Source organism: Ceratosolen solmsi, unplaced genomic scaffold, assembly GCF_000503995.2.
Source record: "Ceratosolen solmsi marchali unplaced genomic scaffold, CerSol_1.0 scaffold57, whole genome shotgun sequence".
Lineage (NCBI taxonomy): Eukaryota > Metazoa > Arthropoda > Insecta > Hymenoptera > Agaonidae > Ceratosolen > Ceratosolen solmsi.
The window spans coordinates 4,347,656-4,369,681 of NW_011948427.1; the positions used below are offsets into that span (position 1 = coordinate 4,347,656).

Sequence of the window (22,026 nt, forward strand, 5' to 3'; positions counted from 1 at the left end):
CGAAATCAATTTATCAGCGAGAGCAGCATCGATCGTCGATCGAGGAACAATGGTGCATTGGCCATCTCTCATCTTGAAATAATATAAAAAAGATTTTCGGCATTTCGCGGAGTTGCGCGGAAAAACGAAATTAACGAAAAGCAAGGAGCATTAAAGCTGGACGAGGAGGCTGTTTGTCGAAAGGCCGCTCGGAAGTGTCTAATTGAATCGGGACGTCCAGCCGACCTAGAGAGTAAAAGTACGAATTCGCAGACCGAAAAGCCGAGCGGCCCCGGAGCTATGGCGAACGTATCTCGCGGCCCCGTCGTCGCGGTCGCGGTCGCGGTCGTGGTCGCGGTTCCCGTAACCCAAGGGACCTTAACTTTCTCCTCGGATCTTCGGCAGCTCCAGCCCAGTCATTTCCGGCCCTCGGCGCAAAGGCCCCACTTGACACTTGCGCTCGGCCGTCTGGAAACTGGCACGTCTCGGGTCCGAATGTGGGTCGCCGGCTAACTGTTCCGCCGTACCGTTTCGCCCGTCCTCCCACCCGGGGTCCGTGGCTACCGGGAGCTGAGCACCGGGGCTAGTCAATCGTGAGCAGCTAGACGCGTCAGCCGCGCCGCTCCGGCATTAAACGGGGCCTCTCGCTTTTACTACGACGACTTAAGCCAGGTGAGACCGCAGCACTGGATCTGGCCCGTGAGGCCGCGGCAGCATCGCTCGAGGATCATGCGCACCTAGAGGCCTCCCGCAGACCCTCTCCTCTACCCGGGATTCGAGAGCCTCAGCCTTCACGAAGGTGGACTTCAGCTCAGCTCAGGTCAGTCCCGAATAGACGTAATAATGGGGCGGCGATTGGCGCGGGGCCGGAGATTTCGTCCAGGGGTTGACGCCGAGCTCGTACGCTCATACGCTTCGCCGGCGAATTTCGATTAACTTTTACGGCCATTGTCGATCATTTATTGACTATTGACTATATTGCGAATCGTAAATAGCGAACGAAGGGTTAAAGAATTCAGTCTGCGCTTTAAAGTCAGGACCAAGCAAAGTAATACCTAAGAATTTAATGTCCTCTATTGGGATGATTAAATGACACTTTGATCTTTCCATTTTCGACTTTTATCATCTAAACAAACAATCTAATGTGTTTATTATCAAAGAATTCTCGACGATGTTCACACATACGTTGAAAATAAATTTCGTACCCTATGCTTCGATATAATGAAATGAGTAGGGAAATTATGCGAGGTGCAAGCGTTTGACTTAAGTGAATTATTTATTCAAAATTTGGCTAATTAAATAATTAAAAATCATTAATTTGTCAGTATATAAGTAAATGAAAATTGCTTCCTTTTTTTTCAAAGCATACTATCATTATTTACGATTAGCGAAAACACTATTAATAACGATAAACGCAAGCCGAGAGCGTGATCTTACAGACTTGCTTTACAATTTTACTTTTTGTAATAAAAACTATTTATTTGAGTGAATAATATTTTAAATTAAAATTCATTATTTTATTATTTAACTGTATAAAGTAAATATATAATAGTGTTAAATGTATGAGATAGAAATTATATTCCTAGAGACATTTAAAATGCTTTTTAAACACAACAGTTTCATTATACATCTTATGTAAATCTCAGTTTTAATAATTGTCAAACTGCACTTAATCAATGTAATTAAGTTTTACAATAGTAAAGAATAAATTGAAAATGTAAAGATGAGTAAATTAATTTTAAAATTAGCCATTACTTTTCGCATAATATTTGTACAGAAAAGAAAGTATTGTCCTTATGATAAATCTATTTATGACGAATTTTAAGTCTTATATACTTAATCTAATGGACCAAATTTATGTAAGAAATTCATTGAAAGTCAATAAATATGTTCTTTATGAAACGTATAGTTGGAAAAAACGAAATATATAAGATGGATATACTACAATTGAGTTGAAGAAGTCAATATTTTTATTAAAAATTAAAGAATTAAATAACAAAATTTATATTTTTGGTAATAAATAATATAGCTGGGTTATTAAAAAAAAAAAAAAAAAAAAAAAAAAAAAAAAAAAAAAAAAAAAAAAACAACGATTTGGAATAAAATTCCAATTAATTTTGTGAGGTTATAATAAAATGATAAAACTCGTGCATTTAAACTTTTTAAATATAATTTAAACATTATTTCAAATTATTCAAATTTACTTAATGCAGTGTCAATTATTTTTTCGTAAATAAATCAAGTTAGCTATCTAAAAGATAAATGATATTTTTATTAAAATTAATATAATTAGTAAATGTAAATATATACAATAATATATTGGTTGAATTACATTTTATAATGAAAAAAATTCTATATATATATATATATATATATATAATTAAAGTAATTGATTTAAATAATTTTAACTAATAGTAGTTTTTCATTATACACAGATTCATAAAAAAAAATTATTAAGTTAAAGCTTATAAATAATTTAAATCACTTTTTATATCTATAAAGTAGATTTAAGCAATACAAATAAAAATAAAATTTATTTATAATTTCTTTTTTTATTTGTCATTCAATGTAATAATATATGCAGAAAAAAAAATCAGGCTAATTCTTAAATTTATTGGAATTCTTTAGACGGAGATAAGTGATCGAATACGTTTTAAATCACATATGTATATCACAACAACACTACAACATAACAAATGTACAATAATTTAAGCTTAAAATTAATAAAAGCCTGACAAAGCATTAATAAATTGAAAATTATTTTATTTTATAAAACAAAAAGCTTATGATTTTTCACCAAAAACCTTTTTATAAATTTATTTAATCTTTATATGTGATATGATGTCATCTATTTGATCCCTATTAGTTTTTGACTTTTCACAAAAATAAAAATCTCATCTCTTTTAAGATGAAATATTTAAGCTTTAAAAAGTTGTCAAATATTTCTTTCCCAATAGCTATACACGACACTACATATAAGCTTCTTAGGAACACATTAGGTCCAAAGAAGGCGTTCGCTCCTCTCAAAAATAAATCCTCGTTCACGGCATTTTCGATAAGTGTGCTTATAAATTGTCGGCATTAATAATTTGTGTAATGCCGTTAAATTGAATAAAGTCCCGGTTGAAATACTCCCTTCGAGGGAGCGTCGAGGGGGTTACTCGAGTCCGTTTTCCAGAAGCGCACGGCAACTGGCCGACGAGGAGGCGCTTCCTCGTCGGCAGAGTAACGACTCGTCGCCGGCACAGCGCAGGTCTTTGACCCCCCCCCCCCAGACGCGCGCCCGCGCGCATTCTTTCGCGCTCTTTATTTGTTGTGTCACGCCTCCGTGACTTTTCCCGCCTGGAGCAGACTGACATTGACGGTCCTTGCGAATTTGTCATGCCGCAAGGGATGCACCACCACTCGAACGACTCGAAAATCATTGTCGCTGCGATTCCACTTGAGAAATTGTACCTTCCTTTCCGAACTCTTGAAAATATACACTCGCTACCAATTTGGGTACTATCCACTTACTTCGCCAACCAAAGTATTCTCTATTCTTGATTTTTTTCTTTTCTTTTTTATCTAATAATAAATGTATAACTGAGATTTTCTATACTTGCTCCAGTTATTACTAATTTGCATTATTACTGTAATTATTGATACATGTATCTGCAATATATACATATACGTACATGCATTTACTAACATTTTAAGACATATGGGATATATAAAAAGAACTTTGGATAAAAATTAATCGTGTAATTTAAGAAAATAATAAAAAATAAAATTACCATTACATTTCTACAATATCCATGACGTTTTTTTTTTTTTTTTTTTTTTTTTTTTTTTTTATTAATTTAAGCATACACAATTGAAATTTTGATAGATGTAATATTTAAATATAGTAAAATTTATTACTACCATTTTTATTGAAAAATAATATATTCTTGAAATACAAAACTAGATACGTAAATTTTCTTCTTTCTTTCCTTGTTTTTTTTTTTTTTTTTTTTTTTTTTTTTTTTTTTTTTTAATAGAAAAACATTCAATTGAAGTTATATCAATAAAGTCTCAAGTGATCAGATAAATTTTGCTAAGAATTCCAATAGTTTTTCCAATGATATGAAATTGAGAAGTTCCGATGAACTACCCAGTACTTTCTCCTAAAGTATCAAGTACTAAAGTTCACGAGTCTTAATGCTGCAATACTTGAGACTTTTTTCCCGTAATTGAAATTTTACAGTATTCGAAAATTTGCTAACTTGTTAGTAATTATTTTCATTCTTCCTTCTTTGTCTACTTCTTTTGCTCAATTGTTAGCATTGCGTGTCGAACTCTATTTAACACGAGGACAATCTTATTCCGTATAAAGCGACTTTTACTTTTTATGAGAACGAGAAAAGTTCAAAAATAAATAAATAGAGTCGTAGATATGTCCCTGAAAAAATTTTGTTACCTCAATTACTTCCTTCCACTCTACGCACCCATAATAAAGTTAATAGGCCAATAGTAGCAATTCCAATAACAGAAACTCAAATTGCCATAAGAGTTTGGTAAAAATATTGGTAATCCATAACTCCGGTTCGGCCACTTCGACCAGCACTCAAGAACTCACAAGTTTATGATTTTCTCAAGAGTCCGAGCGCCGGAGAATTTCATCTGATCGCAGTCCTCGCTCGAAAATGAAAAAGGAGACGATGCTGCGATGTACCGTCAACACCGGTTATTAATCCACGGGTGCGATAAACCCTCGAAGACTTTTGGGCTAAGTGGGTCGTACCAAAATCTCACTCCTACCACTCAAAGAGCGAGGCTGCACTCGCTGCGAATGACTCTAGATAAAAAAGTCTTGGAAAACTTGGAGCATATAGCTCGCTTTCTTCTCGTTTTTTTTTCTTACTCGTACTTTTTACCTTCTTTTAGTCGATTCTCCGGTTTATCGCGAGCTTTTTATCTTCGTTTTTGTAATGTCCGTGCTCCTCGGGTTATGTGATTCGGTGAAATTCGCGTTATGCGAACGAGGCGTAAAAACTTGTGGGTCAATCGGTTCACGCGTAATGGCACGAGTTATGCGAACTGTTATTCAGGCATGCAAGACTTAGTTTTTGCAATAGCGATAGTTCGCTCGTGGGAAATGTCCAATTACATTATGTTTCGGTGGTGATATGACGCACAAACAGGCTTTTGCCAATTTTCAATCGGGCCACCGAGACCTTAGACGTAAGCATAAAAAGTAAAAAAAATTCCTCTCGACATTTCCTAACATTTGAAGATCATTTAAAGATCTTTGTTAATCAATAATCTTATTAGAACGAATGGTTGCTTACATTTGTTGTATTAACAGACATTAGATACTTCCTATATACACTGTACCTCGTAATTTTTCTCGGACCTTTTCCTAATTTACCTCTACTTACCTATTCAGACTATCGCTTATCATGTATTGTACTAGGATAAAGAAAATGATTTGTGAAAATAATTATTTTCATAGGACAAATATTCATTTCCTATATTTGGACTTATGATAATTTGTGACAATTGATTATATATAATACGTCTTTATTTAATAATTTAAACGATATTTATGCACGTTGAACATTTCGAACAAAGTATATACAATATAAATACATATTTTGTTATTGTTTATAGGCTAAAAATATTATTATTTAAGATTTTAATTATGTGTAGAGAATTTTAAAAGCAATTTAAAGCGAAAATTATGTAAAATGTGAAGATAAAATTATAAATTACAAATTCTCAAAGCTACTTATCATTAAAGAAATCGTACAAAAGCAAATTTTTATCCTTTTAACACATCACTCAGCTATCATTCGTATAAAGACAAATGGTGGAAAGGAATTTTTCCTACACCATTGACCGAATGATTTTCTCATAGCATATCATCCGCTCTTAATCAAGTCGCGGACTCTTCGATTTCTCACGTTCCAGTAAAGCATAAAAATATTTATATTTATTCGACTGGAAAGACAAACGATATCAGATGGCGATCATCGCATTTATGATTCGCTTAACTGTTCTAAAGAACGAGGCGTGACATCGGGATATTTCTCGGAATACGCGTGTCGTAAAAGAGCTTGATAAACGAGTTTTGCCATTTAATTCGCCTATAAAATGACTAATATTATTTCTCCTCTTCCTGGGGACCTTTTTTCTCCTCCGGCAGAACGTATTATAACGGGTTCATCGAAATCCCGCGAAACAATGAATTCCACGGTGCTCGGTTATAAAGATCCACGTGGAAACGCTCTTGAACTTTTCACTGGCGCTCGAAAGTGCGAGTAACAAAGTGCTCGCTGAGCACCAAATGCGGAGTTGTTGTTGTTGTAAGAGCAGCAAAAATCCGGTAGAATGCGCTACGCCGGTTTCGCGATGAGGCGAACTTGACGAGGCACGAGTCGACCAACGATCGATTCCCAACGTAAGCTTCTAATATACTGTTGTACGCACAAATGTGTGTGCGCGCGCGTGCGAGGGGGGACGGGGCCGTAACCAGCTTTTCTTTTTTTCTTTTAAGATGAAAACTTTTTTTCCTGAAACATAAATTATTCGAAAGTCGATTGTCACGTTCATCAACATTTTTATATCTTTTCATCGCAACATTTTTATAATGTTTATTGCACTATGCATCTAAGAATAATCGATAGCTTATAATTTTGAAATTAAATACTAAATAGTTTTATAAAGACGTATCGATTTATTAATCTTGCATAAGCTATTATACTTTGTGAATATATAGATAAGAACTTTTTAAGTAAAATATTTTATTGAACTTTATTTTTATAAATATAGTCATGTAATATAATCTTAGAAAAAAATGTATTAAAATTAATGAAATGCTATATTAGTACACGAGAGCAATATCAAAGTGTTTAAATTTTAATTCGTATTGCAAAGTCTTTCATCAATTTACTATTAAAGGCTAAATTAAAAGGCTTTATTTTTGAAAATTCTGATCGATACTATACTGCCTATTTCTATACTTGGATTATAGTTTTATTTTATTAGAAAGAATTGTAAATACCGATGTTTAGAAATTTTAACTTTATATCTATTAGTTATTAAAATTTTAAATATTTAATGTCTCCTAATTCTCTTTCACCTCATTGGTACTTTTTATTATGTTATTGAGATATACGAACTCGTGTATCCTTTCAAATGTTTTCTTAGAAATTTGTAGATTTATATCGTATGAATTGAACTCTGGTTTATCAGAAAAATTAAATTTAGATATTCAATTCAATAAAACTTTGACATATTTCATTACCATTTGCAATGTACTATTAATTGAAGAATAAAAAAAGAAGTAATTAATTGAATGTTTGATAGATTTAATCAATTGTTTTTTTTTTTTTTTTTTTTTTTTTTTTTTTATTTTTTATTTACAAATAAATTACTTGTTTATCAATATGTCATGTATTTTATATATTCAAACTTATTGTGCTGCGATAGATATTAATAATATCTAATATTCTTCGGTATTAGAATTATTTTACAAATAATTTAATAGTTTTTACTAATATCCATTAATAAAACGGCGAAATAACTTTACAATTATTTTGTTTGTATAGTTTGTATTTACTTACTCGTAATAAGTAATGGTATAATTTTTTTTTAGAAAAAAGTTTTTAAAACAATAATTATAGAATATAGATATTGTTTTCTAATCCAATATTACTTATCGAAATTGTTTATTTAATTTCTTTTTCTTTAACGATCAATGAACTCAATGCGCATTACACATATAATTGTATTGCTTAATTTGTCACCTAAAAACTTTATATAGTTTTTTTTTTTTTTTTTTTTTTTTTTTTTTTTTTTTTTTTTACATAATTCCAATACTTTCTCAAAATGTATAATTGCATTATTTTAAAATAACGTTGCAAAAAATGCTACAATATCCGGAAAGGAAAATATGAAAGTATTACTTAATGAGACATCTTACGTATTGCAGAATTATTTTCAGCAAATTAGTATTTACATTTTATCTATTGTATCTATTTTATCTGTTTCATTGTGATTGTTAATATTTTCTACAGATACTTCAAATTATTTTTAGTATTTTTAGAAAAATTTTATTGACAGAACAAGAAGGTTTTTGAAAACACGTTTTATTATATTGACGTTCTTTATGTAGCAAAATTTTATGAAATAATTGAGAGCAAATTTTTAGTAGGAATTACGGTACGATCCATTTAGGTTGAGCAGTAGCTATAGAGTAAGCAACTCTAAATAGTAAATGCTCCAAACGTTTAATAAATACATTTCCTATTACATTCCTAATAAAGATAATTATTTCAAAAGCCTTCAAGAGGAACCGGTATCATATAATCATATAGTTATACGAGGTATAAAAATATACTCCGTTATATCATTTCACTTATAAAGATAACTGTTTTTAAAATTTTTAAAAGGATAGCTTTATCTGACGAAACGATGAACTTTTTTTCAATTGCTACTTATAATCGAACATTTTTACATACACTCATAGGGCATGTGATTGATTAATTTGATTTCTTCAGCCATGTTCTTGTTACCGAAAAATTTGATTTTAAATGAAAAACATTAAAAAAAAATTTGAAAATTATCAATAATAATGAACAATAAATAACGATGATGTGTTTACGTTATACTTTCATATTGTGCCATTTATTTTAATCTACTGTATTTATTTTTTTAGCTGGCATGTGCTCTTACCGCTATGTGTTAATAGCATAATACAGTTACAGAATATAGGTTATATTAATACATATGCATCCTACGTAATGTTATTTTGAAGAAATTTAATTATATAATTTACTTTAAAGAATGAATGAGTTGAATTAATTAAAGATATATTTGTTATTTTTGAAATATTTATAAATAATTATTAAAGATTTTTTATTTTATATATATTAGATATAATTCATCGTATGAATCGTATGAATCTTCAAATTGCTTGGAATATTTATGATGACTGGATCGATAAATGTACTTCAATATTATTAATTAAAGTATAATGGCACGAACAATGTTGTTATTATTTATAATACTATTATGGAAAGAATTGCATGAAAAAAAGAAAAAAAAAAGAAAAAAAGAAAGAATACATTATAGTCTGTGGTAAGTGTAAGAAACTAATTTTCAAGAGTTTGAACTTACAGGATAACATCGCACAAACGGATAAATGTGATTTATACCGTACGAACGGCAATCCTCCGTTAATAAATACAACGATTTACATATTACTTTTTATCGAGAATTATAAGGATTTTACTTTTTAAAATTAAATTCCTTACAAACGTTCGTATTTAAGGCATTGAACGTTCAATAAGGGCTGGACTTGCCGGCGCGATAGGCTCGTAGGGACGAATTTTTTTCGCAAGAATTGGCAATGTGAAGCGTCGACAAACAATTTCGCCGCAATACAACGAAAAATTGAAAATAACATTTTGAAAATAAGATTGCCCGTTTCTTCAACAACTTACTCCTTAAATTAATATACTGGGTCAATAAATAACGGGAAGGCGATTTGAATATCTTTTCAAGGAATTGGGATTGTTGTATTTCGGGCCGGTAATTGCACAAGGCGATGGCGATGTTTAACTGCCCCATAAATTAAAAGTGAAGCAAAACGAAAGCACTTAAGAGACTTACACGAGCAAACACTTAAAGTGTCGGCGATTATCATGGAGACGAGCGATCCATTTTGAAAAAGTCCCGCAATAAATTAAACTCACGTAGCTGAGCAAAAGTGCTCGCCCGTAAGAGCGAGGAAGAGCGATAAACCCGCACCTGAGAGTAAAACAAAGCCCCAGGGCGCGGATAAGCCCTCTCGCATGCTAACGAGCCTATTGTCCGCGCATTCCGGACTAAGCGACGATGACGTCCGTGACCATGGCCGCGATGGGAAATCTGTGTCAGCTCGGCCCATCCGCTCGGTCCCTTTCACCGGCGTCTCACCTATACCTCGGCGCCGGCCGCGAGACAGCCCGATTGTCATTCGAGCCGCGCACGTGCGCGAGATCCCGCGAGGTCTCACCATTGCCAGGATCATCGGCAGTCTGCGGGTCTTCGAGCTCAGGGGCCAATAAGCCCAGATGGGGCCTGTACCGGCGTTACGTTGAGGCGAAGGTCCGCGACTCTGTGACTCTTCACCATGAATGAGTCGAGTATTATCGAGAATACCGTTAAACCAGATATTTAACTCTATGGTTTAAGCGCTGAAATGATGAAAAATCGAAATTGAAAAAAGTGGACAAGGAGAGAAGATTTCTGGCTGCTTCTTTTACCATTTTACAGGCGTTTACATCGAATGTTTCTGAATTCATGAAATTTTCAGGCAATCGCGTTACGCAGTGTTTGTATATTTATTAATTTCACTGGGCTATCGCGTGAGAGAGATATAAGAAATATTAGATCGAAGATTAGAAACTCGGACTTTTTTGTAACTACTGGTAGTTGGAAAATGGTTTAATAGTCTCGTTGGAGGCACATTGTGATTAAACGCCTATATAATAAATTATAGCGACAAATTGGCCGCACAAAATGAAAATACTTTTTTTTTCTTTTATATATATATATATATATATATATATATATATATATATATATATATATATATATATTATATATATAGCGCGAATTTACGTATACGGCAAGTATACCTACTTTAATATCGCAACGAAAATAACGAAAATAAAAGGAGATAATAAACTTTTCGAAAAAATCAATGAGATCTTGTTTTACGGTACTTGTAATGATGCTTCATTCCTAGTGATAAAATAATTTAATGTTTCGCTTGAATAAGACAAATTAATAATTGTCTTGTAGACAATTTGATCAATTGCCTGTTACATATAAATATTGAAATATTTTGCAATTATAATTAACGGGGCCACGTTCTCGGTATTTTCCAGACAATTTTCTTTCTTCGTATTGCTACAGTTTTGAAGAATCATTATTATTATAATTTTTATTCAAAAAAAAAAAAAAAACATTTTATTTAACTGGAATGTGATAATGCATTTCCTCCCATTAGATTAGCAACGCGATTGAAATTTATACGCTTTATACAGAAATGTGCAAATGTTCGTTGGTGAAAATGGAAAATAGTGTAAAGCGATTAATCAAAATAATATCCAGCAATTATCGAGCAATTTGTTAAGAATTTTGTAAAGAAAAGAAAAAGTCATTCTTCATCGGGCAGCCCATTTCTCAAAAGTTTTTTTCTATCGAGTCGACTCGGAGGAGGCGATCGATCATAAGAGTCATCGGCTTTAGATATCGCTGTACGAAGCTGGTTTATCCTCATTTTCACAATGGCACAAGTTATAAATGAAAGAATGTGGTGAAAATGATTGAAAGAGTGATGCGCGGATAAAGGAGGCTCGCACGGGAAGTTAAAAAAACATAAGATTTCCGTGCAATCGTCGTCGTCGCGTGCGTAGCGCATGCATCTCTCCTCGGTAAGTCTTGGACGCGAAAGCGATGACCCACTACCGGAGCTCGTGGCGTGCCTTTAGTGACGTAATAATCTTCGTTAACGGTACCCTTTCCTCATTATAGATACCTCGCGTGCCGCAATCCCACAGCGCCGGAGATCCTACCAATATGCCTTCCTGCCTTACAGCACAGTTTGTAATGGTCTTCTCCTCGATGCATTATCGTCGACTTTGTTATTTTCCATTCGAGCGATTGGTAAGGCGAGCCCTGGGCGGATGTTCGGCGAACTCGTTTATTATTATTCGCTGCAGGAGATGCGACGTTTTCGAAGCACATACGTATAAAGAATATAATATAGTTTCTCTTCCGTCGCTGCATCATAAACAAGCAATTTCTTCAAGCATCATTGTACAAAAGGGATTAATGAGGGAGCTTTGCTCGAAAGCCAATAATTTTAGAATGTCGAAAATTATCGAATATTAGCCTGTCATTTGTGTATGCCTGTTTTTTTTACTCAATTTTTTTACTTAAAAAAATTCTATAAAATTTATCGATGTAGGGCAAACGATAATTATCTTGGAATATTATAGTTTCGATATATTTTCATATAATGAGCATTCAAAGTGATAACAGAATTGAGTAAAATTTATGGAATTACAGCGGTTAAGTAGTAACATTATTTCTTGTAGGAATCGTAAGATGCAACATTGTTAAATACGCATCATTCAATGTACGAGTCATTAAAAATCAATCCCAAAAATGTATTTCAAGTAGAACGTGCAATTACTCAAGTGCTATTATTACGATACTGCAACGCCTGTAATGATTACGATTTGTTCGTTTGTGCGTGTATGACGGTAATTGCAATGAAAATATTAAAAGGAAAAAAAAAAAAAAACAAACAAATAACTTTGTTGTTATCGATATTTGTTGTGGTTATTCTGACAGCATAATGTTTTTATTTTACTTTTATCGCTTTTAACGATTGAAGCACCGTTACAATTAAACACAAACAGTATTTTCAATAGTAAATTAACATTTGTATTTGTATGAAAAACATTCCGTACTGGTGAAAAAATAGTTTAACTGTATACATAATGTGAAGGATAATGATTGAAATTACCAGCATTAAACCTAAGTTTTAGTTTAAAGCGATAATTTGGACCTGAAGAGCAAATTTCAGTTAATCTTGACAATAAATTATGAGAAAAAATAGAGAAAAAATGCTCAATCATTTAGTTTGCCGAGTACTCTATGAAAATCAGTATCCTCCACAATGACATTATAATACTATTACGACCTGTTTTAACAAATATTCAACGCTCACAACGAACTACTTTTTCTTTTTTCTTTTTTTTCTCCACTTTTTCAGTATCAAGATGTTATCAATGATTTTGACAACTTTACTGCTCGCCAATACTGCGGTATTGGGCATCTCGGCAGAATTTCTCACGGGCGGATCCTTACTAGACAATAAGAATGCTGAGGTAACGGATGACGCGGCGGCCTTCTCGCACTTAATTATCGCAAGAACGGCTGATAATGACGACCTGGATCTCATAGCCGAAGAAAGCGCCGCTAATGTTGCCTCCACGCCCTATCCGGACCAAGAGCCGAGGTACAACACAGCCACGATTACTCTCTTTTGCCTTCAATTTTAATCGCTTCCTTTGAATTTTTCAAAGCGACGTTTTTATCTTCCTTAACAAAGCGCCCTTTATTTATTAAATGCTCCAATGAAAAAAAAAAAAAAAAAAAAAAAAAAAAAAAAAAAAAAAAAAAATCGACAAACATATTACATTCACGAGCGAGCTCTAATTATTTTTCATACTTAAACGCTACTTAATAGTTAATTCTGCAATAATATATAACGGTTGTCGCGCAACATTTTCCCTATAACGTTAATCAATCCTTTCGCATAAAAATGTTATCGCTTGGAATTTAGACATAAATATAACGGATGTTTCGGAGCTATTGAGTTAAGTTGTCTCTCTAGAAAATAAACGTTTGATCGGTAATATGGGATTCATGGGAAATTGTAGGTATAAATTGCCGTACGCGTATGCGTTCAACGGTGGCAAACCCTTTTCCCTTGAAAAGGATCCGATCACTGGGAAAATCGACTTTGAGAAGACACCGCCACTCAAAGCCCTCAACTTCACCGATACATACCAAGGCGACGAGGACGAGAGCATGCATATTGACAGTCAGTCGAAACTCGAAGAACAGTACCCGTACGGCAAGATCGGCTACCTGGACGGCAAGCGCGTTGTTGCCAGCAACTCGAAGAACGAACGTGTCGGGCCCAACGAGATAAATCCTTACTCGCCGAGCTTTCACGACTTCCTGAATCTGCCGGTACGTTACAGCTCCGAGAAATACGAGCGGGACAATTATCCCCTTATATCGAGCTCCTACGCAAATACCAAAGTGCAGAGCGGCTCGAATAGCTACAACATTAACAATCACCGACCTTATCATCAGGAGACGGCAACCAAGGTACTCATTCTTTTTCACTTAAAAAATTTGACTTTCTCTTTCTTTCTTAAATTGCATCCACGTATGAATAACATTGGTTAACACATATTGAAACGATAGCATTACGAGTATATTGTATTTTAATTCTCTCTCTCCCTCTATCTGTTTTGTTGTTGTTGTTGTTGTTGTTGTTGTTGTTGTTACTTATTTAACCGAGAAATTAATTTAGTTAAATTGATAAAGTAAACTACTGGTAACATTTTATTTGTCTACGTGTCTTTAAATGTCAAGGTATCGATCAGTACAGCAACACGAAAGGTCTACTATCCAAAGACTACGAGTACATCTGCAACAACCACGACAACTACTACGACAACAACGAGGCCGAAGACCACACCAGTAACTACATCGACAACGACATCGACAGCGAGGCCAATAGATAAAAAAAAAACAACAACGACAAAACCCACCAAAGCGCCAACGACTATAGCGAGTACTGCGAGGCCAACGACCACGACGACAACGACAACCCAATTACCGGTAACGCAACCTAAAATTACCACGTGGAAGCCATCCAAGAACACCAGTCATTACGATGAATACGAGGACATTTTACCAATTGAGAAGCTACAGGGCATAAAAAATAGTGCACCCAGCAAATTTGGGTACGTACTTATAGAGTAAATTTATTATTTTAATTAGCAGAATTATGCCGATAATGATCTACGGACAATCTCGGTATATAATGACTTTTCACAGATTAATCAATAAATCATTCGTTGTAATCCCATTCGATTGGTTTTCAAAGCAAACGACTCTACTTTATCTCAAGAACTTGGAGATACAATCTATCGTGTCAATTTCACTTAAATAACAATTTTATTTAAACTTTGCCAAATTTATTATTATTATTATTATTATTATTATTATTATTATTATTATTATTACTATTACTACGAATATTCTATTTGGGCTAGCCTTAAAACCATTAAACGTTTAATGAAACATACTCTGTGGTCGTTAAGCGAATATATTATTACTATTCTTGAAGTTCTTGAAGGTACACATACTTGTATGATTTAATCAATGTAATTTATAAGTAAAATGACAAATGAATAAAGAAACAATATATTTAATTGACGACAAAAAAAATAATTCACTAGAGCCTAAGCGACAGCGAAATTGTATTGATTAAAAAACGAAAACAATGCGATAATATAATAATGGCTTATAGTTATCATGTAGTGACATCACGAGTTGCCCTTCCTATAAAATCCTTCTACGAAACTCTTAACTCTTATCGATCCATAGATCGACGATGAATCAGGATTTGAATGGCCATAACAATGGGCCGCAGAGTCCGTCGAGGCCGACTCCACAGTCAACGTACCTCTACAGCGACGATTACGACGACTATTACCCTTTCTCCGACGAGACAACTCACGATAATGGCTACCAGCAGCATCAGTTTTCTCATCACAATGAGTTCGCGCACCGTACGGAGATGAAAAATCCTCCTCCAGCGGCATCCAGCGCGTCGCCATCACCACCACCATCGACAACCACAGCGCCGACAACAACGACAACGATGACGACAACGACGGCGAAGGCTTTCGCCCACCTCTCGACGACGTCGAGCGTGGGTGGGGCCGAGACGTCGACCCTCGTAACATCGTCATCCTATCCGAAACAGCAATCTTTATCGAGCATTCACTTGACGACTGCCAAGCCCGCGATGCTTTCCGTTCAGCAACAGCCACCGGCCACGTCGATGCCTCTCGACAGCGGCAACAATCCTTTGCTCGTCCCTCCTGTGCACGAGAATTTTGTCGAAGGTCACAGGCCCATTGAATACTACAATACAAATAACAATAACAATAACATTCTACATTCGACGATACATTTCGGGGCGAATGCGTACAGTAGGCCAGGAAGCGTAATTAGCGTGCTGCCTGAAAGCACCAGCAACGTGATCGTTCCCCATGATCAGGACACGGTATCCTTCGTATTAGGCAATAGACAGAACGTTGAGGGGAGTTATTATACTCTCGGTACAGCAATGGAGGAACATCCTTATGCACCAAATGGCAATGAGAATAATTTCAGACCAATGTTCGCGACGGTAAGTTCGACACTGACTTTTTTCTCACTGTAGATTAAAAACAATTTAGTATTAACAATATATCTGAGCCTATTTTGCGTTACTCTATTTTATTTCTATAACCATAAGAGCGTAGTTTGCAATGCCCGTAGCATTAAGGTGAAATGATGAAACTTTTGCATTGGTTGCAAACGTACGTTTTGAAATTATGAATATATAGTAAATTTCTTAAAATAATTATATAAATAATTATATGAAATAATAATGTGGACAGATTAATATTAATTATGTAATATAGGGTAGCTTGAAACGTGATATCCATAATTAAAATAATGTACAAGTCTCATAAATACGATACTCTATGCTTAAAGGGTTCGAATGCTCAACAAACGAACGTAGATAAAACATTCTCGGCCGCTCTACCCTCGGTGGCTGTTGTAGAACCATCGTCACAGTCCGAATATAATCCATCCAAGTGGTACAATTCTAATCCAATGCAAACGGACTCGATGTCGGACACCGAGGCTCAAACGAAATCTCAATCGTCCTTCGTCTTTCCATCGACTTCGGCTAATGACAACAGTAGCAACAAGCAAAACGATAAATCGCAAAGCGAGAAAGTCTCTGGATTCGTCGCCTTTCCCGAGAACAGCCAAGACAAACAACTCGAGCAAAATCAAACTCCAATGCAGCGACCAGTCGAGGAGCACATTATTATAATTAATCAAGCCGATGGTACAATCAAAGAGATTACGCCAAATGGTTTGAACAATCCCGCCGATAATTCCATTCTACTAGGTGGCAACAACAACAACAACAACAACAACAACAACAATATGATTAACAACATGAATAACAACAACAACAACAACAACAACAACAACAACAACAACAACAACAACAACAACAACAACAACAACAACAACAACAACAACAACAACAACAACAACAACAACAACAACAACAACAACAACAACAACAACAACAACAACAACAACAACAACAACAACAACAACAACAACAACAACAACAATATGATTAACAATCATGGCAGTAACAATCTTCAAAAACTACCGCAATTAGCGGAAAGTCTGACACCGCCAGCTGAGAGTCGACCCCCCAGGTAATATGGATTCCTACATTTTGCCCATAACAATTTTGATTTTTGATCGCGATTAAAACGATGTTTAATGAATTCTTGCCACTCGCTTATCCCTAGGCCGCCTACCGGAGCCATCAGTCAAAGACCCCCCTACTATTTCCACTATCAACACGGAAATGGGATTTCGGGCAAGCCTTTGGAGTATCCACCACGTCCTCAACGGATACCGCTACCACCAAGACAAAAGCCCGAGCTTCCATCCGTCGGTTTTAAAAGGAGAACCAGCACGTCCCACGACGTTAAATTACCCAACATTTTGCCGCAATTCAGACCAAATGCAAAGACCTCGCATGGGCATAGAGGCGCCGATAAAATTGGTGAGCCACTTTTCCTTTCGCAATAATCACTCACGATTCAATGTGCCCTTTCAATGCTATTGAAGTTAGAGAATTTTTTAAAAAAAAAATTGTAAAACTCATTTTAAATAATAATATAATTCAATTATCATTAACCTTGAACGTTCGCTGTGCCATTATCAACGTAAGGATATAAGATTGGCTTCGATTAAACCGAATTACTGTTAATTTTATGGGACAAATATAAAAGGTCATTATTATCTATAATTAAATAAACATTTATCAACAATAAATAGCGCTATCTTATATCGACGAGACGTTGAATCATGACCTGCTCATAACAACTTAATAATAAAGTTTTCACACTTCTTTGTATACGCATTTCTCATTTCAAAATATTCGATTATTATTGCTCAAGTGTTTGCAAAATTTTTTTCAAGCACGTAATTGTCTTTGCAATAGAATGATCGGTATCTTAATTAACTGGTCACAAAAGAGATTTTATGTATATTGTCGCATAGAATTGAGAAGAATTCAACGGTTGTAAACTTTGCTCAAAAGAAATTCGTTCGAGTCTTGTCGAAATAATCCAATACGCACATAGATCGGGTGAATCGTAAATTTTAAATCGTGTATTTGTCGGGCAGATGGGCACGTACGCACTGCGCGCAATTTAAAATTCATGAGACATAATTTATTTAAAGTAAAGAAGGAAAGCTTTGATTATGAAAGACTGATAAGGTCGAGGTCTCGAATGATCCCCAATGAGCCACGTGCCATTGTGAGCGAGACGTTCCGTAACCTACAGCCTTCCAGGCAGCCCCCTTCCACCTTCCTGGAATATAACAATAATATCGTAAAATGGCAATTTACCTCGAGCCCATCCGGATTTCAGGCACACTGAGCGCACCCCCACACCATGGGACACGCCCGCGACCTTCCGCCGCTCAGCAGCATCCAACGACGCATCAGCATCCCTCGCGCAGGGGCCAGCCATACCCGCCGGCCCACCTACAACTTCTGAGCCCGCCCCCACCCCCGGCCCCCAGTCACCAGCAGCAGCTACCGCGCAAGGCGGAGGAAGTCGCCGCTACACCGCTCGCTCCACCCAAGCCCGACCACCTAAAGCGCTACCGTCCATCGATGACCGGCAGCCGACCCAACCACCAGAAGCTCCGGATGGAGGACGAGTCTCCGGGCGAGCGCTTCTCCGCCGAGCCACCCCAGGTGCCGCCCCGACCCATCATCTTCCCCAAGAGCCGATCCGACGGACAGGTGCCCCAGATCGCCACTCTACAGATGATACAGCAGAGAGGTGCCCTCGACGAAGATATTATTAGATCGAACCTGCCGCCGCTATTCAAGATCAACCGCGCAGACGAGACGAAGGAGGACGAAGCCAACAAAGAGGAGGAGAGTCCAGTATCCGTAAGTTTTCTACTTTATTCCGGCACGTCCAGCTTATCTAATTTCTAAAGCGATTTTTCAATCGGCCAATCGATATATCTTGCTTATTCTTCAACTCATTCTCTTACACTGGCAAAATCATAAATTGTTAATCAATGTTTTTTATACAAAGTTATAAAACTACTTTAATTGGTTGGCCTTATTAACTGTCTAAAAAAAAAAAAAAAAAAAAAAAAAAAAAAAAAAAAAAAAAAAAACCTTTGTTCTATTTTGGGGAGAAATAAATAAATTGCTGAACAATTTTAACTTTTAAATCTCTCGTGTTTACGTCACATTTCATTATCTACTTAAGCTTATATAATTTATAGAATTTATGATAAAAATCGGCAAAAAGCTCAATTAAAAAACATTAGCTTTCCATTTGAGCTTTCAATTTTGATAATTTCTAGAAAATGGTTTAATCAAATTTAAAATGTTTTTATCGATAGTGTACAAAATTCGGGAACTTATAAAAATATCTCGGTTAATATTTAATATTTAAAAGATGTTAGACTTTATAATAAAAACAAAATAAATTTTATTTTACGATGTTCAGTGGTTATACAATTATCAAAAGGTAATTAAGATGATTAAAAAGCCCGTAATACAACACGTTTTGGCACATGCAATTTTCCCATACGCACAAAATAACGAAATTGTGTATTATAAAAGTATTTTTCATTTCATCCTCTCCCCGCTCTCCCCCTGAAGCAGATAATCAGTAACGAGGCCGATCGACGCAAGGACGATGAGGAGCCAGAAATCCAGGAAACCGGCGGGGCATCAGAGACCGGACCTGTCTACGTCGTCTACCCGGTAAATAGCGCGGTAAACATCGATAACCAGGAGGAGAGTGCGGAACGTGATGAGTCTGTAGTAATCGGCACTCACGGACCTCAGCGTCCCCTTCCACCCGACACCCTCACCCATTACGACGAGGAGGGTCAAGGCGCCGAACAGAACAAACCTGGCGAGGACAAGCTGTCAGGGTTCTTTTACGGAAAGATACCGCAACATCACAATGCCGTGAACGTCGACTTTTCATCACAGGTATACGATGAATTCTAAAACATTTTATTCTTTAAGCCAAGGCTTTTTAAAAACGAAGATCTCGAATTATTTGTTGTTTGAAGTAATGATTAAAAGAAAAAAAAAAATATTTTTGTAATATTATTATTTTTATAGAATTTGAATAACATGTTTAAGATTGAATTTAGCTCTACCTTGTAAAATGCATTTTTCATCCCTCATACGTATAAATTATATCTTTGGCTTTGTTTTACAAAAATAATATATATTAAAATGTTATTAAAAATCTTCAATTTTCTATAATGAATTATTTATTTGTATAATCAATTGGATTTGAGATGTAATATTCTTGCCTAACTCATTTTGAAATTTCGATATAATTAATATAACCATTTAAAAAATTCTACTTTTCTGGTCAAATAACTCAAATTTAAGTCTCTCTCTCTCTCTCTCTCTCTCTCTCGTAAAAATGCCGAACTAATTTTTGTTTGTTCGTCTTTAATGTACTTTTATAAGTTACAAATTTGGAAACCAAACGTAAAACATAACACTTTCTTTAGAATTATGGAGCCGAGCTAGCCGAATCCTCGATTCTGAGTCGAGAGAAGCCTCTCCTGGTGCCGAGCGACGACAGGGACGAGGAGGATTCAGCACCGACAAAGTTGAATAAAATCACTACCGGCTTGACTCCCGATGCGAACATTATTCCCAGCAGCAGCAGCAGCAGCAGCAGCAGCAGCAACAGCGTCGGCGGCGGTAATGCCGCCTTCAACGTAATCTCGTATCTGCAGGATTTCCTACCCTTCCCCACGAAGAAACACCAACCGTCCACGATATCAGCGACATTACCGCGACTTCCCATCGTCCAAGCCTCGAGTCCCATTGCTTTCGTGTACACGCCGACGACGCCCTCGGCGGTTCACCAGCATCACGAGCCCGAAGATGAACACGATGAAGAAGAGTCAGAACCAGCCGAGCTCAACCAAACATACGAGCGTCACCGAGAGGAAAAGCCGGTGCTGCTGCCGTCTCAGCAGCCGAGCAGCTCCTCTTCCTCGGCACCCTCGCCCCAAAGCTTCATGGCTCCCTTCGTCGCAAGCCTCTCGGCGGAAGCGCCCGCGCGCAACGGTTGGAGCGTCGTCGTAGCAAATAGTACCGAGAGGTCGGCCGTAGCCAGGGCCGATGTACCCGAGGGCAAGGCCACGGCCACCGAAGAATCGGTACCGAGCACCGAGTCCCAGACTGAATCTTCCGGTTCTGGTTCCAGCCCAGGCGCCGACAGTTTCGACCCGGAGAGCTTCAAGCCTCAACTCTTCGGTGGTTTCAAGCCCATCTACGAGTTCCCCGTTGACGAGGATGAACACACGCCGATGATCGGCAGAGGCCTGGCCCCTAGCTCCAGTAATTCCGCCTCATAGGACATTGACTCATATCCTCTCGAACCTATTTTTTTTTTCGTAACTTCTCTTCGAGACGACGTTCCCTTGGGCATTTTTCTGAGGCTAAAATAATGGGGAAAAAAAAAACGCGGCCTCCTCTCCACGACGGGGATATTTCGTCTTTACAATAAATGTCGTTGCGGCAGAAATTACGCTTTCCAAAGAAATTCTAATCAAAGATAATTTGATCCATTGCTCCATATGGCTCTCGTATTGGCTATGGGATTAATAATGCAAAAAAAAAAAAAAAAAAAAAAAAAAAAAAAAAGAAAAAGAAAGCCATAAAATAGTGTACAGCAATTTTGATTATTCCAAGTACAATAATCAATATTGTAAATAGAACGTATTGAAACAAATAAAGTAAAGTAATATGCGTAATTAATATTTAAATGGTGTGATATGAGTACTTTAGGTACGCTACACCTTAGGTGCATCAGGTGACAGTTAAGTAAAAACATGATTTTCCGAGTCCTTGTGGTTATAATCACTCGATTGTTCAATTGGATTTGTACGTACGAATAAGTGAATTAGTACATGGTCGTGCGGAAGCAATTGAATCCGTATAAAATGAATGAAATGAATACGTATTTTCATAGTAATTGTAATATGTCTTGACAATGAATGACGAAAATGCCGACGAAAATGCCGACGAAAATGCCGACGAAAATG

General features: G+C 36.1%; 1 protein-coding gene across 1 annotated transcript; it reads left to right on the forward strand.

The window, feature by feature from the left end:
* Positions 1–575: 575 nt before the first annotated feature.
* Positions 576–21,434, forward strand: LOC105363545 (uncharacterized). The gene is made up of 11 exons (XM_011501276.1): positions 576–799; positions 12,779–13,024; positions 13,449–13,905; positions 14,176–14,549; positions 15,196–16,006; positions 16,357–16,821; positions 16,996–17,108; positions 17,205–17,464; positions 18,339–18,871; positions 19,601–19,939; positions 20,479–21,434. Exons 2-11 carry the CDS (start codon positions 12,786–12,788, stop codon positions 21,334–21,336), a joined length of 4,449 nt encoding a protein of 1,482 aa, XP_011499578.1. The 5' UTR covers positions 576–799; positions 12,779–12,785; the 3' UTR covers positions 21,337–21,434.
* Positions 21,435–22,026: the final 592 nt, after the last annotated feature.

Coding starts and splice junctions, on each gene's coding strand:
- LOC105363545 (XM_011501276.1), top strand. CDS start 12,786: ATGTTATCAATGATTTTGACAACTTTACTGCTCGCCAATACTGCGGTA. Junction 13,906..14,175: donor ATCAGGAGACGGCAACCAAG/GTACTCATTCTT, acceptor TTAAATGTCAAG/GTATCGATCAGTACAGCAAC. Junction 19,940..20,478: donor ACGTCGACTTTTCATCACAG/GTATACGATGAA, acceptor CACTTTCTTTAG/AATTATGGAGCCGAGCTAGC.